Source organism: Vidua chalybeata, chromosome 17 (assembly GCF_026979565.1).
Source record: "Vidua chalybeata isolate OUT-0048 chromosome 17, bVidCha1 merged haplotype, whole genome shotgun sequence".
Classification (NCBI taxonomy): domain Eukaryota; kingdom Metazoa; phylum Chordata; class Aves; order Passeriformes; family Viduidae; genus Vidua; species Vidua chalybeata.
In genome coordinates, this window is record NC_071546.1 from 2,166,665 (window position 1) to 2,191,769 (window position 25,105).

General features: G+C 46.0%; 1 protein-coding gene across 1 annotated transcript; it reads left to right on the forward strand.

Moving 5' to 3' along the window:
* Window positions 1–1,666: 1,666 nt before the first annotated feature.
* On the forward strand, window positions 1,667–23,970 carry CHMP4B (charged multivesicular body protein 4B). Its single transcript, XM_053958261.1, has 5 exons — window positions 1,667–1,989; window positions 18,812–18,989; window positions 19,699–19,813; window positions 20,318–20,444; window positions 23,146–23,970. The coding sequence occupies exons 1-5, from the start codon at window positions 1,794–1,796 to the stop codon at window positions 23,211–23,213; spliced, it is 684 nt and encodes a 227-aa protein (XP_053814236.1). The 5' UTR covers window positions 1,667–1,793; the 3' UTR covers window positions 23,214–23,970.
* Window positions 23,971–25,105: the final 1,135 nt, after the last annotated feature.

Here is a 25,105-nt window from a genome sequence, read left to right on the forward strand (position 1 = left end):
TTTACAAACCCAGCTCCAGAAGCGTCTTGGCATTTTCTGGAAGTTCCCGGGAGAACCCCAGAACCAGAGCCATGCCCGGAGAGAACTGCATCAGAGCAAAGGTCTGTGGTGCTCAGTGACAGCAGGCACTTGTGTGGGAGGAAGCAAAGGGCACGTAAAGCCCTCCCTCCCCTGTTCTCCTCAGCCTCCTGTGCTGTCAGCTGGAGCTTTCCTGCCCTGGCAGTTCCATCAGCCTCAGAGATTTTTTTCTCTTTGCTTTTCCCACCCAGCTGCAGTGGGAGATGGAACAGGGCAGGAGCCATGACAGGGCTCTGTTGCTGAACTCCCACCTGCTATGTAGGACGTTCTGTGTGTTTCCCAGAGCAGTGCTTTTCCCTCTTATTCAGGCCACAAAAAAAGCTCTCTAACCCAACAAGCATTTGTTTGGGTCATTTTTCCTCTTTTCCATGTGGTGTGTGATATCCCAGCCCTGCTCCAAAGCAGTGATTCATTTTCTTGGGTGATTTCCAGTGACAATTATTACTGTTATTAATAACTGTTGTCACAACCCTGCTGTGGCTGGAGATGGGGGTTTATCACTTGGTTGAGGCCAAGCACAAAGAAAGAGAAGTTGAAAGTATCCAGTTGGCACCAGGCTGAGGTACTCAAGACTCGATTTCCTTATGGGATTTTGTACGTAGGTACTGTGCAATTATGGCTTACATCATGGACTGGTGTCCACGCTGCCCCCACAGCTCAGAGCATGTGATTCAAGTGTCCAGGAAATGAGCTCACAGCGAGTCACCACCCATTAAATAGCCCTGCTTGTGGATTTTAAGACTTGCTTTTGTACAGTTGGCACGTCAGAAGAGGAAGCTTGAAAGAATAAATATCTCAACACCGGAGCAGGCTTGAGGGGTACACGAAGGGGAGTCACCCCAGCCGAGGGTCGGGGTGCTGGAGGAGGAGGGGATTGGCGCTGACACGAGGCTCTGCTCCCAGCTCTGGTCACTTCAGGCGTGTCCAGGGAAGGGGACGGGGCTGGCTCAGGGGCTCTGCACAGCTCCTGACAGGAGGGGACAGCCCGGGGGGTCGGGCTCTGCTCCGGGGAACAGGGACAGGAGGAGAGGGAACGGCCTCTGGCTGGGCCAGGGGAGGGCAGGGTGGATATTACAAAGCATTTATCGATGGAAAAACTTGTCAGGGCTTGGCAGGGGCTGCCCAGAGAGGTTTGGAGTCTCCGTCCCTGGAAGTGTCCAAGGAAGGAGCGGACGCGGCGCTCTGGGCTGGGGACACGGTGTGGATCGGGCACAGCTGAACTCCTCAACGACCTTGCCGGGCTTTTCCAGCTCCAGTGACTCGGTGACGCTGCAGCCGCGGCTCCCTGGGCCGTGACCCCGCGGGCCCAGCCCGAGCGCTCCCGCCGCGGCCGCTCCTCGCCTCGGGCCCGGGCAGCCGCCGCGCCCGCTCCGCGGCCCGGCCCCGCCCGTGACGTCACTCCGCCCGTGACGCCACACCGCCCCAGCGCCACTGCCGGGTTCCGCTCGGGAGACACCGCCTTCCCGGCTTGCCCCGCGCCTCGCTGAGGCCGCGCCTCCATCTCCCAGCAGCCCCCGCGCGCGGAGCCCGCCGGCGCGCGCGGGGCTACGGCGCAAGGCACGCCGGGAGTTGTAGGCGGCGCGGGGGCGGCGGGGCGAGGCGAGCGGGCGGAGTCGGACGGCGGCGGCCTCGGGCCTCGGGTCGGTGTGTGCGGGGAGCGGAGCGAGGGGAGCGGGCACCGCAGCTGCACGGCCTCGGCCCGGCCCCGCGCAGCCATGTCGGGGCTCCTGGGGAAGCTGTTCGGGACGGGCGCCGGCGGGAAGGGCGGCGGGAAGGGCCCGTCCCCGCAGGAGGCGATCCAGCGGCTCCGCGACACGGAGGAGATGCTCAGCAAGAAGCAGGAGTTCCTGGAAAAGAAGATCGAGCAGGAGCTGGCGGCCGCCCGCAAGCACGGCACCAAAAACAAGCGCGGTGAGCGGGGGGGGGCCGGGCCGGGCCGCGCCGAACCCGGGCAACAGGTCGGGAGGGCCCTTGGGCAGCGCAGACGCGTCTGTGCGGCTGCATTTTGTACCCGGAGCCTTTATTTTTATTCCGTAGCGCCTTTATTTTGTGCCTGCTGCCATTATCCTGGCTCTCCGCGGGCCGTGCCGCCCTTCCCGGCGCGGTTCCCGCCCCAGCCGTGTTTCCTCACTCTGAGGGAAGGACACCTTCCCTTCCCTTCCCTTCCCTTCCCTTCCCTTCCCTTCCCTTCCCTTCCCGTGGGGATGCCCCGTGTGGGAGTCGCGACGTTCCCATGTCGCGACAGCGCTCGGCTCCTCCGTGGCGCTCCCGCCCCTGCCCCTGTCAGAGCTCAGGGAATGTCGCAGCTGGAGCTGGAGCAGCACGGTGCCATCAGGCCTGGATTTGCCCTGCTGGACGTTTCCATTCCGGCCAACAGAAGTCTTTACCACCTATGTTTATTTTCGTCAGCTCTTACCAAAAGTTCTGAGCACGCTGGGGAGAGCAGGAGTTACAGCTTGCATGTGCGTGTTGGTTGTTTCCTGTTGGGATGAAGAGCTTCCAGGGAGAAAATTGGCCAGCTTGAAAAGGATTTCTGGAAAACTGGCAAATAACAATCAGCACACACATTCAAGCTGTAACTCCTGCTCTCCCCAACAAGCTCAGAACTTTTGGTAAGAGCTGGCGAAAATAAACATAGATTTAATAGTTAATAGTCCCTCTTCTGGGAATAACTTGTGTTCTGCTTGTGCTTTGTTTTGTGTTCTCATGGCAATATTAATTCTTTTGCAAGTAGTGTTTGTTCTGGGGTTTATTCCCACTCCTCAGCCCCCTCCAAGAAGCTCTTCCACACACATTCCTAAAGCTAATAAATGGAATTTATGTTTCCCAGGTGAATTGGCCTCTACTGTAGGAAAGGCTGTGTTTTCCAGGCAGTGCTTGATGTGTCTAGAGATAAGGCAGTTGTCACATTACATATTCCAGAACTCTGAAAACAAACTTCTTCCTTGTTTTAGCTTGGTCAGTAAAAGTTTCCAGGAAAGCACATCCTGATTTCTGTGTGGATGTTGCCCTCTCTGTGCAGGAGCAGGAGTGGCTCTGCCTGTGGCACACACACGTCTGGCAAGGGTTACTTGGCAGTAATTACCCTTAGGAGTTTCATGTCGCTCCTTCAGTCAGCACTTTCAGCTCCTTCCAGACTCCAGCACTTCCCTGTGTGTGGGTGACGTGGATGGAGCCGGCACACGAGGGCTCAGGGATTATCCGAGGACCTCAGCAGAGCCTGAATTCAGGCTTAGCCAAGTCAGTTCTAAATCAAACACATTGCAACAGTTCTAAGGAGTGAGCCTGTGCTGTGGTTTTTGGCCTAGTTCGGTAACAAGCTCGAAACAAGAACTAAAATGTGTTTCTGTCTGCAGTTTTTCATCTTCTGGGTCACACTGGGCCTCTTGTACTTCGAAACTTTTTGTTCAGCTTTGTCTCTCTGCTGTAAAGTCATCTCCCTCTGCTGCCCTTCAGGACGTGGGATTAGATTTCCTTGGGGGTGGAGGAAGGAGGAAAACCTGCCCATTCACCGGCGGGTTCTGGCTCATGTAATTGAGGGCTTGCAGCAGCGCAGGAGCCTGAGGAGTAATTAAGGAGCTGTGGATAGGAGAAGGGTAGGGATGGGTTTCTGCTGGAAAACGAAACCACTCTTTTTCCATTTCTGGAACTGAGAGGCCAACTGTTCTTACTGGGCTGGGAGGTAAGGCAGCTGATTGCCTGTGGCTTGCTGGGAAGTGAATTCCCCTCAGGACACACTCAGTTTTTCTGAGTTCAAGTTTTCAGTCATCAGCTGAGCTCCTACAAATGGCATTTTTTGATATCTGCATACTGGATTTTTCTCTGACTTCAGGCTGATTTATAATCCATAATCTATGCTGTTGTGATGCAAAGTCACTTAAATGCATATTTTAACTAAAAACAAAAATATATTGGTTTTATATGTGAAAATCTGTCATTTTAATGGAAATACTTTGATATAGTTAAAATGCTTTCAAGTAAAACTGAACAAAAGATAATTAGCCAGAGATTATTTTGGGTGTTGGATCAACTTTTAAACAATTAAATTTGGGGAATCATTAGGCTTAGTTCTCCAAGATTTAATCACTTCGTTGTGGAGTCCCTGCTGTTCCTGGAGGATCTCCTGTGGATGGTGCACATTTGTGATCTCAGCTGGGCAGTCCTGCTGAAGGTCCTGGAAGCTGCTGTGGGACAGCCAAAAGGAGGTGATAGAGAGGGGCAGGGAGCTTACCTGGAAGCTTAAAGCCACCCTGGGAAAACCTGGAATGGCGTTTTTGTTGTCCCAGAGGAAAGCTGGGTGTCTGGCACACTTGAGGAAACAAAAGGAAACATTCTCTGCTCCCCAGCACACTGGGTGATTGTTCAGGTGCCAAGTGAGCCGCTTTCCAAAGGCTCATTCATTCATTCCTGTAGCACTTCTGGAGTCTAAGGAAAGCTTAATCGAAGAAACTTAGACGCTTCTGGTTGCTGTGCCTGCCCCAAGCACATGCAGGGTTTTGTTAATTTATGAACTTATTTGACGTGTGTATTTTTTGTAATCCGTATTTAGGGTATCCAGGCTGTGTAACCAGACAGCTCAGGAAATTCTGAGGTTATAATAAGGAACCTTGTGGTATGAATTTCCTCACTCTGTGTTGTTTCTTGGCATGGGAGGCTTTCAACTTGTATGAAAAGTTCTGAGTGTGCTGGGGAGAGCAGCAGTGATGGCTTTAACGTGCTTGCCGTGTTTTGTCCATGGGATGAAAACGATCAAGATTAATCATCATTAGAAGGGTTGTTTGAAAACAGGCAAGTTACTCTTCCCTCTTCTGGGAGGAACTTGGGTTATGCTTGCGCTTTGTGTTGCCTGGAAACGTTCAATCTTTTGAAAGCAGTGTTCTGGGTTTGTCCCCACCCCTCTGAGAAGCCCTCCCACATTTTAGCTCTACCTCACGGGTGGTGATCTGCTCCTCTCAATGAACTTCTCCAAGCAGCAGCAGTGCTGACTGATTTGAACACTGCTCAGCCAGTACCTCACTCATTTTACATCTGCCCTGAAAATCAACTTTGCTCTAACAAAAGCAGAGTGCAGCTGTGAGCCTTCTGCTCTGGGAGCCCTGTGTTGCTGCCGCCTCCTTTTATTCCGCTCCAGTTTGTCCGTGCTGTTGTTTCATCTGGGATGTTTTCTCAGCACTCAAATCTCGTGGTACAAACTTAGCTGCTCCATCTACTCCAACGGTTCTGGAGCTCTGGGGTTCAGGGTTCAGTTTCAGGGGAGTTGAAGCTGATCCTACTCTCTGCTGCTCTGGTGTTTCTGTTCCTGTGGTTAATCACGCAAAGACGAGCTGCCAGAGGAATAGCGCAGGCACACAGAGAACAAGGGGTTAATTCCTTGAGCTCTGACTGCCTTGGGTATAACAATTCCACAGTCTGTTTCTCCTGGAACCCAAAGCTCAGGTTATGTCTCCGTGTGAAGATTACAGGAGGGAGAGAAACTCATTGCTGCTTTAGAGTGCCAGTGTTAAAAGCAGCTCAGTCAGCTTCAGATCTGGGCTGAGTGGGTGCAGTTTTGTGCCTGCCTGCCACTGATCTTACCTTTCTGTTAGTTAACACTAGGGCTACAAACAGTGGAATGGGTGAAAAGCCAATTTGGTGCCAAAATATATTCAGGCTTTAGCAGGAGAGTGACATTTCATGGATTTTCCCTCCACTCTGGTTTCTGTTAGGGAGCAGTTTTTCTTTCCTGATGTCAGAGTTTTTCTTTTCACTGTACATAAATAGAGTGTAGGGTTTTTCCCCAGCACTAAGTACACAAAACAGATGCAAACCCACCGCTAGATTCCTGCTGTATAATTCAGGCTTTTCCTGGAAAGAGAACACTCCTGTTCTCCACCCAGCACCAAAACCAAACAAACCGGGAGCCTGGGCTAGGCTGAAGTCCTGACTTTGGGCCCACCTGGGGCTCTCAGTGCTGCCTCAGGTGATGGTTTGTGATGGAAATTAACTGCTTACATCCCTTTACCTTTCTTAAGCTGTCCCATCAGCCTGTTGATGTGATTTCCCTGCAGCTGGAGGGCTCTGTGTCAGAGCTGCCCCTGTCTGGGAACCTGCCTGGAATGTCCAGCTGGACTGGCTGAGCCAGGCTGCTCCAGGAGTGGCCCTGCCTGTTCCTCTGTGCTGCTCTTGGTGTTTGTGTGGGCAGGCCATGACTTGGATTAACTTGCTGACCCAGACAAAACCCAACTCTTACAAAAAAAAAAAAGAAAAAGAAGAGATGTTTTCCACACTTAACCACACAAATGCTGGAGCTGGCTGGGAGAGGGAGGCAGGAATTCGATGGGAAGGAGGAGGGAGGGCAGTTCTGCCTCTCCTGGCAGCAGTCCCTGCTCAGAGGCACTACCTGTGATAACTCCTGAGGGTGAGGAGGGATCCCAGGAGGGACACAGGCTCATTAATGAGGTCAAGGCAGCAGGGCCGGGATGGTTCTGTGTGCAACGCTGGGTGCTTCAAACCTGGCAGTGAGGGAGGGAAAGCTGCAGCCCCAGCTCTGGGCACGGGCAGGGATTCAGAGGGCCTGTGAGTGTGTGTGCCACACACCTCAGATGCCGTTTGTGAGCATGGCTTAAAGCTCCTGCTTGCCAAGAGAAGCGATCCTCCTCCCAGAATGTGGCCCTGGTTTTGTTTCCATCAATCATCAGGCGCTGTGCAGGGAGTCCTGCAGCACTTCCAGCCTATCTTCAGGCCCTCAGCCTGCCCTCTCTTTGTTTTAAGTCACAGTCTAATGGAAAATTGATGTTTCAGTTCCAGGTGCTTCTCCATAACCCAGGGCTTCAGTGCAGGAATATTGATGGCAGTGCTGAGATGGGCATTCACCACCTGGCTTTGGAAAAGTGATAATTGCTCTTTTAAAATAGATCTTAAAAAACAAGAGGAACCTTCTCCTTTGGATTCTTCCCTACCTATGTTTAGCAGAGGTTTTTGGAGACAAGACTCTATGGTATAAAACAGTTTGGGAGCAGTGGTGGGATTCACAACAGCTTTTTAAAAACTGCTTTAAAAAGTGGCATAAAAAAACCTCCAAACCGTGTGATTGTGCCAGATATGATTTGGTAACTGTATTTGATGCAATACATCCTTCCTCTGTTCCTGCACCCTGTCAGGAGGGAAAGCTGGCATGTTTGCAGCTACTAAAACTGTGTTTATTACTTTTTCTCTCAAAATATATTAGATGTTGGATTCTAGTATCTCGTTAGACTCCGGGCTTAATTACTGCATCCTGCTCCTAGGCTAATTCAAAAACTATAATTTGCAGATGGTGCAGATTGTCAATTTGGTTTAACCCTCTTTTACTTAAAATTGTGCTGAGTTGTGGAGAGTTTAGCTGGACTGGGATATGTTTGAGACCTGTATCATTCAGGTCTCTCTGTTGAGTCTCTGTTACTGCTCCCAAAACCCCAAAATTACATTGCCATTTCTGTTTTTTGGGCATGTGATGTTTGTCCCAGAGACTTTGGGCTGTGGTGTGAGCAGCAGGTCATGGCCTGACTTTTGCAGCCAGCAAGGTGTGGACGTGAGTGGGGTTTAAAGTAAAATCTTGTAGTTTACTTACATCACTTAAAAATGATTTTTGCAAAACTAAAAGCTGGAGCAGCTCTCATCCTTGACTTCCCATCAAGTTTGCAGCCAGGTGTCCAGCAAATTGGAACTCCTGGCTCAAAGTGTCTGAAACAATCAGGATGCAGTTGGAGAGCCCAGAATAGGGCAGGCATCAATGCTGTGAGGCTTTTGCCTTTTCCTGAAACAGCCCAAGGCTGCAGCAGAGCTGGTCATAAGGAGGTTGGTTCTGCTCTGAATCATGCCCCTGAGTCTTGGAGCAGATTCCTGAAGGAAGGGCTGGAGCTGGGGGTGCTCACCTGGAGAGATGAGGGCTCTGAGGAGACCTCAGAGCCCCTTCCAGGGCCTAAAGGAGGTCCAGGAGAGCTGGAGAGGGGCTTAGGACAAGGGTCTGGATGGCAGGATAAGGGGGAATAGTTTCACACTGACAGAGTGGGATATTGGGAAGGAATTCCTCCCTTTGAGGGTGCTGAGGCCCTGGCACAGGTGCCCAGAGCAGCTGTGGCTGCCCCTGCATCCCTGGCAGTGCCCAAGGCCAGGTTGGAAGGGGCTTGGAGCAAACTGGGACAGTGGAAGGTGTCCCTGCCATGGCAGGGGGGTGGGACTTGGGTGGTTTTTAAGGTCCCTCTCAACCCAAACCACTGTGATTCCATGGAACCTCCTTGTGGCCAGTACCAAGGGCAGTGGAGTGGCCCCAATGGCTTAGCTGGTGGGACACAGAGGAGCAGAGTGTGAAGCTCAGTGCCAGGCTGTGGCAAAGGCAGTAACAGTTCTGTCCATGATGTCCTTCCAGTTGGAGAAGCTGTGCTGTGGCTTCCCCTGGGATCACTGTGGAGATGAAGCCTTGCCAATTGCCAGTTTCTAGGAGCTAACACAGTTACAGGATAATTATGTGGGCAGCTGTTGTCTTGCAGCTCTTGACTGGTGGCAGTGAATGATGGAAGTTTGGTGACAGTACAATATTTTAGATGTTAATAATAATTTATTTTCACATGAGTTACTTATTCTAGCCTATTCTAAGCTTCTTGTCTCATGGTATAAATTGTCTTATTTCAGTGTTGGAAAACAAAAGAAGGAAATTAGCCCCTCAAAACACTTACAAAAGGCATTGTATGTTTTTAATTTTTTTAACTGCTCCTTGATAAACTCTAATTTTCTAACTGTAGTAATTTGCATCTACAGCTCAAACAGAAAGCCCTCTGAAGTTTAGAGGTGTCCAAATAACCAGAATCACATCTCTCCTGCATTTCCTGGGATGTGCAGCAAGCCAGGGCTCAGTTGCTCCTCTGGTGGGGTGTAAGTCTCACCAAACATCCACACTGTGTGTGCTCCTCATGGCCTGGCAGGATTTCATCCAGATTTAGGGGCTCTGTGTTTGCTTCAGGTGAGTGCACAGAGGTTGCTCAGATGTAATGGAACTGAGAAGAGAAATGGCAGAGTGACAGGAACATCAGTGAAATTCAAACATTTGGAGGTGATTTTGGTTGATTATGAAATAAAACAAATTAAAGGAGGCAAACTCCATCATGGGCTCCCTGGGAGCTGCATCTCCAGTGAAGGTGGTACCTCCTGAAAGTGCCTTGGCAGCCTCTCCATGGTGGGCTCTGCACGTGCCCTGTCCTGGGAGGACAGTGAGAGGCAGAAAGGCTTTTTTGTGACTGCTTCCCTGGCAGCCCCATCAGCAGGAGCAGAGTTTATTGCTGAACCTGGCTCTGGAGCTGATCCCAGCCTCAGAGCATGGAGTTGCCATTAAAAACTGCAATTCAGCCTCAAAAAGGTACTGCAGTATTGCCACAGGAGTGTTTGGAGGTTGAGTCAAGAAGTACAAACTTTTAAAAATAATTATGGTTTGTCTTACTTGCTTTATAACTTTTGGCTTTCTCAACATTCATGTTCTCAGCTTTTCCCCCATAGTTGTCAGTGTTGGAATCTCAGCATTCACAAAAAAAGTACTTTTTCACATCCCAAAATATCTCATCTGGGGTAGTTAGGCTGTTAAGAGAAATGCTAAATATTATGACAGCATCAATGAAATTTTTAAACTTGGCAATGCTCTAATAATAATGGTCCAAGGCTGGAAAATGCCTGATGGATTCCCAGGCAGCCACTCTTTGAATTCCCCAGCAAGAAAAGTTCTTGAAGTGTGCCACTTCAGGGTAGGATCTTCTGAGTTTTGTGAATTAATTACAAAAACACTGTTCAGCTTAGGGAACTGGGTTGTTTGTTTGGTTTTTTTCCCTGTGAGAAAACAGCATTTTGAGATACTTAAGAGCTATTCCTGCACAGCTGAACCTGATGCATTTCTGGCAGGGATTCAAAGGAAGATGCTGAGTTTTCACTGGAATTCTCTTTAACAAGGTATCTTCAGCACTCCAAAATAAAATAGAAATCCCATAAAGAATATTTACAGGCTGTGAGAATCTCAGGGACACCTTAGGGAACATACATTTCTTATCCTAAAATTTAAACTGTGGTTGAATACTGAATAATTATCTAATTTCACATCAGAATTTTATGGGTGTATCAAAGAAGGTGCAGATTTTTAACCAGCAGAGTTAGTGCCAGTTGGAAAGAGTAAGAGAGGATAATTTACCCAGGCAGCCTTAGAAAATACATCATTTAATTTGGAAAGAGCTGTGTTTTGGGCAGATCAGCTTTGCAGATGCCTTGCAATCCCCTGCCATCATCCAGAGACATGCAGGGCCCTGAGGAGTGAGACACTGAGCGTTGGGAAAGGCAGTGCAGGCTTTGCTTCCAGAGCGTGGAGCAGATTTCAGGGAATGGTTTGAAGCTTCAGGCCTGGATGGTTGTGGCTGAACCAGCTTTTCTTAGACTCCTTCCAGCTCCTGGGTAGAACAAAGCTGTCTCTGTAACTAGGATTTCTCATTCCTGGTTTTCTCATTTGAACTTCAAGGCTCACTGTAGATGACTTTTTTCCTTTTTTTTTTTTTTTTTTGTACAAAACTGACTTTTTTTTGATGACCATTTTTTTTTATCACCATTTTTTATTACTTTTTTTTTTTTTTTTTTCCACATAATTGTCCTAGAGTTGCCTGGAGATTATTTTACAGAGCATTATTGACCAGAGTAGTGTTGCCTTGACATTCAAGGGACAGTGGAATCACCTTCCAAGGCTGCAGGAACCCCCCTGAGCTGTGCATGTGGGACAACATCAGCAGTCCAGGGGCTGAGCTGCTTCTCTGGCAGAGCCAGGGTGGAGTCAAGGTGCTGCTTCCCCTTGTGTTTGGGTGCTGCTGTATCACAGCCCTGATTGCTGCTCTACAGATGCCTTATTCTTTATCTCTTTGGTTTTTTTTCTTTGTACCTTTATAGATTTTTAGAGCAGGAGTGTTTATTGTTTTGTTTCATCTCTTGCACACTAGACTAAATGTTCTGGCACTGCTTTGCTCAAAAGGAAGTTGTAATCTTGTATTTTAAAAGGCAGAAACCTTGTATTCTCTGCCTGGGGCTGGGTGCTTTGTTGAAGTAATTTTCATCAGTCCCAATCTCTAAGTTGGGAATAGTTGCCTTCCTTTGAGGGCAGGGTTTGGAAACTTTATTAGACATCTAATAAACAGGCAGAGAAAGACAAGGGAAGGACCAAGCCTTAACTCTGCCCACGTTTCCCTGCTAAAAGTGCACATTTCCCAAAAGAAAAGCACAGGAGGCTGCTGCAGACAGGCCTTGGCATCAGGGACAAATGTGGATCATGGCTTTTAGACCTGAACATATCCCTGAGACAGCAGAGCTCTCAGGAGGTGATCCTCACAGGAAAGCAGCTGCTGCACAGGATCATAAATATATTTATTTATAACCATCCTTTGGTACCTCTGTGTCCCAGCCACTTGGACCACCACAGTGCTTAAAATCACAGCTGGCTGTTCGGACCTCTGAGGTTTTGTGTTCTGAGACTCACCTGGGATGAGCCATCCTTGATGCCTCTGTATTGAACCAGCATGGGCAGTCCTGGGTTACAGCTCCTGGAGACATCAAACCTCTGCAGAAAGGTTCTTACTCAAGGCAGAGCTCCCAGTGTGCTCAGTCTGTAGTCACCTGTCTTTTTATCTGCTTGTAGCTTTGGGGGATAACTTGTCAATGGCTTGAAGTTCCCTTTTTAGGGCTTTTTTGGAGATCTCTAGGCAGTTTGCTGGATCTCAGCAGAGAGATGAGCAGTTGCTGCCCAGGATAAAGCTCCTCACTGCAGGCAAGGCAGGCAACTCCTGCTTCCACCTCCCAGAGCCCCTTGTTTATCCCGTTCCAAGGACAGCCAGGATGTTGTTCCTGACGAAATTTGCTGCCAAGGCGAGTGCCAGGAGGATGGAATGGTATTTTCAGAAGCAGCAAAAATAACACTGCTGCTTTCTGTGGAGCAAATTACAGCTGGATGCACAGGGTAACGTGCAAAATGCTCTTCCACTATTAAGTTGATTATCTCAATCCTATTTACTGCCTGGGCTTGCAGCTCGAGGGGCCAAGGCCCCCCAGTTTGGGCAGCTCCTCTGCAGCTCTTGCACTCTTTATTATTTTGGGGTGGCTGACATTTGGTGCACGTTATTTTCTGAGGCTGCTGTGGAACTTTCTCGTGCCTTATTAACATTGCTGCTGTCCCTGTGCCCTGGCATCCCTGCTGCTGCCATTTCTGCCAGAGAGAATGTAAGGATTAGCTGTGAGCTGAAGCTATTTTTCCCCTCAGTTGGAGCAATCAGAGCTATTAACTGCAGTGTCTTCCCCTGGAGGAGATGCCTCTCTGTTTTAGACAAAAATTTAGACCCCTATTTTAGGTGTCAGTGTGAGTTTTGGGAGGGTTTTGCAGAGGCAGGAGACACCTGCACTGTGTGGGGACAAGTCCTGTGGCATCATCAACACTTCCACCTTGGTGAGGTGTATTTTTGTGTTCAGTGAAATTCCTGAGTTTTATTCCCAGTGCTCTTTGCTCTTCTCAAGCCGAAATGTGTTTTTGCCAGCAAAACTTGAAGTTCCATTTATGTAAGAAAGCCTTGTTCTTCCAGACTTTTATCTGCTGATCTACTCTTTTCTGCTAATGATATTTAAAAGCATTAATTCCACAGCATTGCTGTGTACATAAATATCCCAGGAAGACTGCCTGTCCTGCCAGTAAGGAATATTTATTTGTAAGGAATATTTATTTGCAGGAGGGCTGTTGATTTTTAACAAAACCACTGACATTCATAGTCAATTTTTCCTCTCTGAGTGCAATACCATGTAGTAAAATTATATTTTTATTATCCTGCAAGCTGCTTATTACAGTGAACATTTATCTCATTTGACTAAGAAACTGCTGTAAATATTGCAAAGAAAATCATTAGACTTAGAACAGTTCATTTAATAATAATAATTTGCCTATACATGGGTTAAACTAATTCCAAATACATCAAATTTGTACAGATAGCATTTCTGGAGGACAAAGTGAAATTATCTGGGTGAGCAGTGATGTTTTTCTGACTGATGTGCTGACAGAGGAGGAGAGTCTGGCTGAATGACTCTGCTCTTTTCATTTCTGGTGTTCTTTAGTCAGGAGTGACTGAAAACAGTGACACGAGTTCCTGCTTCTCACCTGTGTTGGAGGGCTGGGTCCTGTCACGGTGACATCCCAGGGAAACCCTGGATTCTTGGGAATCACCATGGTCAAACAGGAGGTGTAGAACACTGCTGGAATTTCTAGCAGTGGGGGTTACCACAGAAGTTCAAATAAATAGACAGTTAAAACAGTATTTACCACAGAAATTCAAATAAATAGACAATTAAAACAGCATTTTGTACTTCAATCAAAGACTGGAAATAAAAAATCCAACCAACCCATAATCAATGACAAACCATCCCCCAAAAAAATCCAAACTAAACCAAAAAGCAGAGGAAGGAATAGGTTTTAAATTTTAAAAAGCTTGAAAATCTTTCTTTGAATGTAGTTTTAGGCAGGTTTTACATTCAAGAAATTGAAGCAGCTGGCCCAGATCTCACTGGACTCAGCTGCAGTTTTATTCCTCTCTTGAATATGGTGTTTGTGAGAATTTCTCTGTAAAAAGGAACTGCAGAGATCACAGTCTGATGCTCATTAACACAGAGAAATTTTACATCCCTTTGCCAATGGAAAAGAGGTAGTAAACTATTGATACCCATTTTAACTGGTCAGGGCTCTGTGGGACAATAATTTTAATCTTTATGAATAAAAATTGGTTCCAACATCCCTGTCACAGCTGATAATAAAGACAATTAATATATCAAAGTGTCATATGGAAAAGGGCATTTTGAGCCTACTCACTGTCTCCTGATGCATGGCAGAAGTCACCCAGCTACTATTAAATATATTGCCTTTAATTTAATAATAATAATAATAATTATACACAAATATATCTTAACTGCTTTTCCCCCAGTCATATGTATTCTCTGAAAGCTTTATTACAATTCAGATAAAGTGCAGCTAAGGTTGGTTATCTGCTGTTTGTTTTTTTTTTAGGGGATCTTTTAAGTGCTTGCAATTCATGCTGCACATTGGACTTGCAAGTTAAAACAGCAGCGTGCCTGGCAAGGAGAAGGTGTGGGTTGTAAAGGTTGTTTCAAACACTCTTTATTGTCAGGTTCTTGCTCCTGTCTTGTGAAAACTGCTCATGGAATGATCAGATATTTTTGCTGGCATTGAGGGTTGTTAAATCCCCTCTTACAGCAGCTGGTTTTTATGTCACAGGGATATTCCAGAGTGAGTTCAGCCATTAAGTTGTGGCAGGAGAAAAGCTGTTGGGAGTCTTTTTGGGGAACACAAGGTATAAAATTACCATTACAGTCTGCTTTATACTGATGAACAAACCTTTTACTTCTATGTTTTGTAAAAGCAAGCATTCCTGGGTGTTAGCAGAGTAAGTTTTTGTATGCTCCATGCTCATGCTCCTGGTTTTTATGTCCCAGGGGTATTCCAGAGGGAGCTCAGCCAGTTCTCCAGCTGAACCTCTGCATATCAGGCCCTGTGCAGGAGCTGCTGGGAGAGCCTGGCCCAGCCACCTGGAAATCCTGCATGGCTTTTGGGTCCAAGATAAGGAGTTTGTCCCACTGCTGGAAAGCTGAGATCAGCTGTTTCTAGAGAACTCTGCTGGGTGATCTCTACAACATGTTCTAGGGCATGAGTGAACTCTGGCTGGCCAGGGATAAATGCTTTTAACCTAGGGTATGGTCACAGGTCCTGCTAAAGCAGCTGCTCAGCCATTAAAGGTGGCTGTAAATTGCATTTCTGCCTCTGTAATTACTGCCCTGGAAGCAGTAAAGGCATCCTGTGGGGTGTGGTGCTGAGGAGAGCCTCTGCCATGGCTGTTTGATGTGATAGCAGCCTTTGAGAAGGGCAGAGAGAGGCCCTGGCCCACTCTGATTTCAAACACACCCAGTTCTTGCATGTGCACAATGCCACAGGACATTTGTACCCCACTGGCTCTGGTTCTTATTTAATAGATTTTTTGGTTTTTTTTTTTTTTTTTGTTAAGGTTGGGATTAAATGTGTGAGAAGGTACTTTTTGTTTGGACCTAGATGTCTGTTAGTTCTTATTGATACTATAGCCTTATAAGTTGTGAGTTTTTGTAGTACTGAATTCTAATAATTAAAAATGGAGATGTATGTCTCTCTATAAGGTCTTTTAAAGATAAACTGTTTAATTAAGAAATGACACTTAAAAAAATTACTTTTAACCAATTATATGTGGCTTGCAATGTGGATTTTTTTATTTTATTATATAATACTAGCCAAATATATGAAGAAGGTAAAGAAGGAAGACTAGTCTCTGCCCTAAAACTTCCATCTTGTTTTTTATATATTATTATATACTAAAACTTTAAATTTTCTACTGTGTGATATTATATAATTCTGTTCAAATTACACACTCATAATCTGAATTCTATTATTTATTTGGGAAGTTTTCTCTACAGTTTCAGGTCAAATCCAGTATTCTCTTGGGGGTCAGTGCCTGTCAGCACAGAGAGTAAAATTCTCAGCAGTTAAGGTTCCAACACTTATTTATTTCTGATTTTGGAAAAAGATTTTTTTTTGAGAAAAAGAGCCAATGTAATTCCCTTCAGATTAAGTTTTTATAGCTTTGATTTTAATAAAAACTTAACAAAAACATGCTACTCTGACTGTTCATGAGATTTCAGTAGGTTCCTTTGGCCTTAGGAAGGAGAGAAGAAAATAAGTATCTTCCTTGGTCTGAAGGGGTGGGAGACAGAAAATATCACAAATCCATGTGAAGTTTAAAGGCAGTGCAGTTCTGGTGCACAAGAGGTGTGGGTGGGAATGGGAGGGACAGGGTTACACAGCAATCCTGAGAAGAACTTGTGATCCCTCACAGTGATTCTGCAGTGTTTGGTGTCTGAGCAGCTTGTTTTAAACACGAGCATGAAATGACAAACTGTAATTGTTCTCAGAGAAAGTTGGAGTGGGGAGCTGTACAGAAATGTAGCACTTTACTTGGCTTTGTGTGATGTTATATAATGCTATAAAATCTCTGGTTTTGCCAGTAATTCTCCATGAGGCACAAAATTCTCAATAAAAAACATCCCCTTGTTGTCGGGCATTTCCCCAGCATCTGTCACTATATAAACACAGCTATTAACAGTTTTTATCTTTCTGAGTAAGAAGCTTCCTATATCCTTAATTTAACCATCAGTGCAGATTGAACCAGCCTAAATATCCCAGCAATGTGTTGCTCATCACTTTATGATCTGGCATAAAGCTGGAATGTTTGGGATATTTGTGTTGTGCCTCATTCTGCAGATCAAACACTGTCCTTTGAAAAGCCCCTGTTCTCAGTCCTGTCAAACACGTGGCTGTTGGACTGGCCCCAAAACTCGGCAGATCTACTGGCCACTGGAGAGAAAGTCAGTGCAGAGCCTTGGTTTGGGTCCTTGGCTTCTCTTGGAACAGTTGAGGTGTTTTTACTGACTTCTCCTAAATAATCCTGAGCTACTTTGTGTGCTTGGCATCCTTAGCTGGGCCTTCCCATAAAAAAAAATGGTTCTTTTTTGTTCTCTAACACATTAGTTAATTTGAAATGAACCAAATGCAGCATATTCATAACCAGTTGCAGAGCTGAAGCTCTGCTGAGGACTTGATCTTGCAGGACTGTCAGCATCTCAGGATGGCACCTGCCAGGACACCCGGGGTGCCTGTGGGCTTTTAGGAGAGCAGCCACTTTGTTTGTGCTGCACAGATATTCATCACATCCCTGGGTTACCAGCCCTCTGCAAGGGGAGATGGGGAAGCTGTCTCTTGTCAGGATTTCCTACTCCTTGTTTCCTGCTCTGGAAATAATGTCTCTCAGAGATTTAAAGATTTAAAGCTTTTATTTGCCACCGTTCCTGGTGTGTGTGACTGAGCTTTTGGGAGGGCCAAGCCTGATTTTTAGCAGAGCTGATCCTGTGTCACATTAAGTGGTTTCTGCTGTGAGACTCTCAGAGATCAGAGCCCTGAAGAAATGAAGAGTGTGTGTGAGTGAGGGTGAGGCTGCTGGAGCAGCAGCTTGGGGCCCAGGTGAGGTTTAGGGTGTTTTTTGAGCAGGGCTGTCGTGGAGAGGACAGGTCAGTCAGAGCAGGGAGGGAAGTGGCAGTGCCATGCTGTACTTGTGACTTACTCCATGGGCCACCAGGAGTTTGTTGCTCCAAGCCCTGTCCAGCCTGGCCCTGGACACTGCCAGGGCTGTGGCATCGAGCACGTCTGGTACAGCTCTGTGTAAAGGTGCTTGGTGTTCCCTGGGTTATAGATACATATTATAATACTGGCTTTTTGCAAATATTAACATGCATTCTAATGTGCAGTGTGAAAGTAACTTTGCTATAAGGATAGAGTTTTTATTTCTGTTGATAACTAAACTTAGACATAGTAGTGAAATAGCTGATATAGGTATGCTTATGTTAAAATACCTACTTAGATAACATCCAATAAACATATGAAGACACCTACTACAGATGCACCAACTAGCAACACTCAATGTCTAAAGACAATATAGACCAAAGCCTGAAACTAAAAGTTATAATAAAAATAGACTAAAACCACAGCCAAAGATTACACATGCTCTAAAAAACAAATCTGAAAAAGAGCCATACTAAACCCTTCTTAGAATATGTAAACTAATTTGAAGAAAAAAGTTTACTATGCATAATTGTTTATAAATATGTAACAAACTTATGCAATAAAAATAGTACAGAAAGAGTGTTTCCAAAATAGCAAATGTGCTCTTTGCTGAGTGCCAAGACACACCTGGCTGTAATAATCTTTGCTTTATAATATTTATCTCCTATTAAACTTCTTTAAACTTTTTAAAAGTCTTTTATTAAACTTCTTACATTTTTGCAAGAGAGTGAATGTGTTTTTCACACCTGTCTGTCTGAGGAATGGCCATGCCCTTGATTTCTGTCCAGGTGTCTTGGGAAGAGCTGGCTGTGGGCTGTTGTCACCTGCTGGGTGCTCCCCTGGGTGGGTGGAGCAGGTTGGACCAGTCCTCCCACACTGATCCCCAGGGCTGGGAGCTGTCCTGGGTGGGCTCCTCCTGCACAGCCCACGTTGTACCAATGCTCACAAGCAGCAAAGTGCTCAAAGCACCTTCTCAGCTCAGGCTGTTGTGTAAACACCTTCTAGGAGGAGTAACACAAAACATACGTAAATACCAGCATTTTTAGAATGTGTATTTCACATGTAAGTGCAAAATGGAGGGAATTTCTCCTTGGATCTGAACCCGGGGGTTCAGCAGGAGAGGGGGATCTGCAGCAGCACAAAGACCTCATCTGGCAGGAGCTGCACCAGCAGTGCTGCCTTCCTGTGATGGGGTAAGGGTGAACAAGGCTGGTTTTGGTGGATGAGCTTGGATATTGAAGCTTTCTGTTCATTGTAGCATGGTCTGTGTGGTGTGTTAGGAGTGGGTCTGGGCTGGCATCCTGCTGTGACAGGTGATGGCAGCAGCCACCTCTGAACACCTTTGCTGAAGGAGGCAAATCAAGGCTTGGGCAGCACAGTTTATCTGGGAAGAAAGGACAACAAACACTAGAACGTGCTAAATATTTCTCTGTGCTGAGTGGCACTTGGTGCAAAGCGTGAGTGGCTGTTTTGGGCACAAAGCTCATCAATCCCACCCTGTCCTTTGCTGTGCAGCTGCCCTGCAGGCCCTGAAGCGCAAGAAGAGGTACGAGAAGCAGCTGGCACAGATAGATGGCACGTTATCAACAATTGAATTCCAGAGGGAAGCCCTGGAGAATGCCAACACCAACACTGAAGTGCTCAAGAACATGGGCTTTGCTGCTAAGGCTATGAAAGCTGCTCATGACAACATGTAAGTTACTCCCTCCTGCATTTTTCCATGGGATCTGTAGTTTGGCATTTGTCAGATCTGCTGAATGCCAGGTGTGTTTCAAACCAAAGGTGGAGCTGGAGCAGCAAAACCTTCTTTTGAAAGGCTCTCACTTAAGCTAAAATTGAACAAAACACACAAATGTCAATGCTTCCTCAGTTTACTACTGTTTTATTTTCTACATTTATCCAAAAGCTGGGTAGCACCAGTGTGGTCTAAAGAAAATGGGAGCCTGCAGCAGTTACAGATCCATCTTGTAGCAGCAAGAATTTTAAGCCTCAAGGGAGGGTCTTAAAACTTGTTTTTCTGCAGTGGAGTTGGTGTATGTAGCAATAATTAAAGGTAAAACTGCATTGTGGGAATGTTGTACTTGCTCTACAAGCAGATATTGTGGATGTAATAATGCTGAATTAGGGAAGAGAGCAAATTATTATTAATATCAGTGGTGCAGAACAAAAGCTCTCCCTGGTGTCTGTATAACTGCTGGGAGCTAAGCTTGCAGGGAAGAGTAAAAAACACATCTATAATTGTGTTGAGACCAGGGGGATAAAACCCAGACTTGCATGCAAAGTGGATTTTGGGAAAGGCCTTGGAAATGTCACTGTGATGGGGCATTTCTACAGAAGCCAGGAAATGCAGTGTTGATTGGGAAGATGCCTGCTGATCCTGAATTCTTTCCTTTCTTTTGCAGGGACATTGATAAAGTAGATGAATTAATGCAGGACATTGCAGAGCAGCAAGAGCTGGCAGATGAGATCTCTACAGCCATCTCCAAGCCAGTAGGATTTGGGGAGGAATTTGATGAGGTATGGCTTTCAATTTGCTTCTGTTTGTACCAGTGAGTCACGGAATCCTCTGGGTTGGGAAGACCAGGGAGTCCAACAGTGGCCCAGCACTGGCAGCCCCATCACTAACCCTGGGCACCACATCTGCATGGCTTTGAAATCCCTCCAGGAATTGTGTCCCCCAGGAGATCTTTCTCTGGAGATCTGCACGTTGTGTGTGCCTGGCTGCAGGACAGGGCTGTGAAATCCCTCCTGCAGTTGTTGGTGGCTGTGACCTGGACTTTATGCTCAGAATGGTCTGGATGGCCTGACCTGAGAATATTTGGACTTGGATTTCTCCTTCCCTCCTCTGCTTTCCCTCCAAGAGATCAAGTACAGGAATCACATCAGAATCAGACTCTTCATCTCCTCACCTTGCTCTGATCCTGTGCATTTGAGCTATTTTCTTTAATAATATGATCAACTGTATCTGATTGGTAATAAATATGACTTAAAGTTCCTTCTTTTTTCTTCTTGAAATCCTAGGATGAACTCATGGCAGAACTAGAGGAACTAGAACAAGAAGAACTAGACAAAAACTTGCTGGAAATCAGTGGTCCGGAGACAGTACCACTACCAAATGTGCCCTCAATATCAATACCCTCCAAGCCAGGTATGGATCAACCTTTACTGAAACATCCTGGATCATTAAAAGTGTGCTCATTAATCTGCCAGCTCCTTGTTTTTGGGAGATCCGGCTGCTGGCAGCACAGAGATTTTGCTTGGAATTGCTTCCTGAATCCCAAATCACACCCAGTGCCATTTCTCTGTGAGGGGCACCTGCCTTTGAGAAGAAGCACAAAAATCAGCACTCCTGTCACAGGAGCAGCTGTTTTCTGCTCCAGCTCATCCAGGTACTCTGCAGCCTGGATGATGCTCAGGGTGCAGTGGAGGTGTGGGAGAAGGGAGCCTTTTCCCAAGTGCTGCTGGGCCAACAAGGAAGAAATCTGGACAAGACACCCTGAGTGATAAAAGGGAGGGCAGAGTAAATTAACTCATAAAATCATTGCAGTTGCAAAAGACCTCCAGGGTCATCCAGTCCCAGGCGGGTTCAGATTCCCCCATGGATGCATTTTTCCTTGCTGCTGCTTTGGGTTTTAATTTGATCCTTGCTTTTCTGGCTTTTGGGAGGATCTTCCCTTGGGGTCCCCCCTTTGGGAAGGCTGTGGGATCCTCTGCAGTCCCCAGGCCAGGCAGCCCCAAAGTCAGGGTCATCCCAGTGCTAGAGCACACATACCCAGGGAGTTTTAGGTGATGTGAGGATTTTACCTGGAGGATGGACAAGAAATGTTTGTATTTACACAGAGAGTTTCAAAACTGCTCTTAAATCTGATCTGTTCCCTCTTGTATGAACATTCCCCACGGAAGTCAGCTGAGTTGGGACACCTCTGGCAGCACTAATGGGATATGAAGCTTTACAAGCCCATTTTGCTGAATCTGCCTGACTGTGATGAATAACTTACAGACTTTGCAGCTCTGTTCCATGTCCTTACTTGGAAATAATGCCAATTGGTCAGTGTATCTGTAATTATCCTGCTGCCTTTCCAGGCTTGGATGGGCGTGGGAAGCAGCAGCACTGCCTGAGCAGGTTCTGCTCTGTGCCACTGCTCCTTGTGAGTTACTCTGCTTTTATTCTGACACCACTGAGCTGTGTGATCCTGGTTGTGTTTTGCCAGGCAGAACTGCTGACCAGAGTTGGTGAGAGGGGAGGGAGTTCTATCAGAGTATCTGAAATTTGAGACTTGATCAGATTCAGGAGAAATAGATTAAATGAACCAGTGCATTGTCTTTTTATTGCTTTGATGGTTTAATGAGGTTTGTTATCTAAGTCATCTTAAAACACAATGTCTTGGACCCAAATCTACTCTTTGCATTTTGTGACTGCACACAAGTAAGAGATGTTGTAATTGTTGATATATTTAAGGAGCTACACAGCCTAACACTTAGGGAAACTCCCTAAAATAATACAAATTGTGTACAAGTTTGGTAGAAAAAGCTGCAAGCATAAAGCTCAGTGTTTCACAGGATTTATGCTAAGCTGCTTTTAGATGGAAATGAGAATTCCATGAATGCCATTAATGTATTTAAGTGGCACTTTTTGCTTCAATAAAGCTGCCTCCAAGGCTGGCACTTGGGAAAATTTGGGATTCTGGGATGGTGTTGGGTGGGGATTTTGTGTGGGTTTAATTTTTGAACCTAAATTGATTTTCACTTAAAACTGACTTTACACTGGGATTAAAAGTTTGCTTGTGATTACAGTGGTCAGACTTCCAAAGGGAAAACTGTCCCTTAATGGTTCAGGTGTAATTGTGGTTTTGGGAATAATAATGTGTCTTTTGAGGTAGAGCTGACTCTGTTATCTCCTTTTTATCCATTGAAGGGAAGATTACCACGAGTTTTCCTGCTTTTCCACTTCTTAGGAGCAGTCTGGACTTTGGCTTTAATCAGTCTCAATGAGGAGTTTTGTTACTGGTGGTGTCAGGAGAAGTTCAGGCAGAAGCTGTTTTTGTTTACTGGAGGCTGGAGGAGCTTAATATAGAAAACCAAATTCCAGCCTTGTACAAATGAGGGGTCTGGAGCTTGGAGCTGACTCAGTTTTCCTGATGCAAACGTTTCTTTTGGAATGACACAAACCACTTGGACCAGGAATTGTTTCACTCTTTGGGGTTTTTTTTTGACATTTTCCAAAATTATTGCAGCTATTTGTGGGTTCAAACCTTTTTTGCTGAGTTAATGGAAACTGAATTTGTCAGATGATAACAAAGAGCATCATTTTCTGCCCTGGAACAACCAGGAAGGAGGAGAGGGCAGTGTCCAGGCTGCTCCCTCACATCCACATCCACGTCCACCCAGCTGCCAGGGAGCACAGGAGAAGGGGAGTGGGATATTCCCAGGGCTCTCCAGCCCCTCCACATTCTATACCTGACCCAAACACCTCATTTCTTGCATTCACAGTACTCAGTGATGGAGTAAGGAATTTAATTTGGATGGGGGAGAGATTAATACTGGAGACATCAGATGAGTTTCTGTAAGAAGCTGCATTCCTCTGAAAGAGGCTTAGAAATTATGGAAAAATATCACACTTGAAGTTTCATGCCCACTGCCTTCTTCCTGTGGGAGCTGTTGTTTTTTTCCACTTGGGAAGTTTGGCCCATGCTGGCTCTTTCAGCAGGGCACCTTTTACTTCAGTTCAAAAAGGTTTTGTGTGTTTTTTGTCCACAGCTGGCCTTAGGTGCTTCATTTCCTGGTTTGTCAGTGGCACAGAGGGTTCTGTCAGGATTCCCACTCACTTGTTCTCTTCTGTGATTTTGCAGCCAAGAAGAAAGAGGAAGAAGAGGATGATGACATGAAAGAGCTGGAAGCTTGGGCAGGAACCATGTAACCACAGCAGCCCCTGGCTGGAAAAAAGACTTTGGTTACCTATTCTGGGTGCAAATGTGTTTTGTTGAGGAGAAAGCATAAGCAAAATGTCTTTATCTTTAATTTTAACCCAGAGCAGTGGGAACTGCATTGCTGTTTTCTGCATAGCATGGAAAAAAGTCTGCCCAGAGGAGAGAAGGGGGAGCAGGGGAATTGCCTGCTGTCGATACGGTTGAATTTCTGTAGAAAAGGTATTTGCAAAATCAAACACTCAGCTTTGGGACTGTGCTCCTGCCACTGCTGGATCTTCATCTTCAATTTGGGCCATATATTGAATTGAAATAAGCTGAAAAACACTCTGTAATTTTAAGTCAGTTTAAGTGTGTCTAGGAGTCTTGTAAGGCATTTAAAAACCAGGAAAAGTCATAAGCCCCCATTGGCTTCTTTATTGTGTTTTAGGTGCAAGAATGCTTTAGGTTTTTAGTTCTTTGCCAGTTCTATTTATATCCCTTGACTGCTGTGTGGCCAGCCCTGTGTCTGTCACTGCAACGACGTAGTCACTGTGCCCATTTTAATTGCTGAGAATGATCTGCAGTTGATCCACACTCTCTTGGAAGTAGGGAAGGTTTCAAGTTCAGTTGTACATTTTTCTACACAGCACTACAATGTTTATTGCTTTTTTGTGATAATTGATAACCCATTCAGATACATGCACACAATTATTTTAATTAAGAAACTACTATGGATTGCACTGTATTAAATATCTCGATTAATTTTCACCTGTGGCTGCTGTGGTCAATTCTGAGTCCTGTTTAAGTGATCTGGCTGTGGTTTAGGTGGAGTTTGGCCTCCTTCTGCATGAGGGACATCCACTCTAAAGCCTGCTGAGCTATGGCTGGGCTCTGCTCCCAGGGAACAAGGGACAGGACAAGAGGAGAGAACCTCAAGCTGTGCCAAGGGAGGTTCTGGTTGGACATCATGAGGAATTTCTTCATGGAAGGGTTTGTCAGGCTTTGGAAGGGGTTGCCCAGGAAAGTGGTGGAGTCCCCATCCCTGGAGATGCTCCAGGAACAACTGGACGTGGCACTCAGTGCTGTGGCTGGTGACAAGGTGGGGATCAGTCACAGGTTGGACTCAGTAAGCTTGGAGATCTTTTCCAAGCTCAGTGATCCTGGGATTCTGTTCTGTGTGAAAATCCCCACACCAAGGAGAAATCAGCTGAATTAAGTTCAAAGCAAGAGGTTTAGGGACAGAGCTGGGACCCTTGGCTTTGGTTTTCATCATGGAAATGACCTCTACTGTGCACTGTGCTAAGAGATGTTGTTAAAGCAGCTCTGTTTTATTCTGGGAATTACAGGGAGCATCTCAAATGCAGTGAAATGTCCCAACAGGAGCATTCAGGTGGAGCTGGGAGGGGAAAACCCAGCCCCATCAGCACCATTAGTGCTGAGCAGTGTCCTGATGTGGGAGCTGAGAGCTGGGGGTGCCAGAGGCAGCCCCTGGCAGCCCAGTGACAGGGACCAAGGATGCCCCTGGCATTGGTTATGGGATTTGTCTTGTTGGCAGCTTTATCCTAATAATTGTTCCAATTGGGTATTGGCCACTCCCTGGTTGGCACTGGTACTGACTAAATAGGTGGTAAAGAGTTTGTCTGGGTTTGAATTGGTTAAACATAAGGTGTCTGAGTTTGTTGACTTGGTTGCAGTAACTTAAACATTCCTTTTTGGTTGATTTATAGGTATATCTGTATTGTAAAAGTAAGTAAGTAAAATTAACAAGCATTAATATATTATTTGATTAAACTCTATGTTTCTGTTTAGTTACTTTTTGGTAAAAGCTTATATATTTTAATTCTTAAGTAAATTTTTTCGTACTTGTTCAGGGACTGGTCAACTATAAGGCACTAAGCTGTCC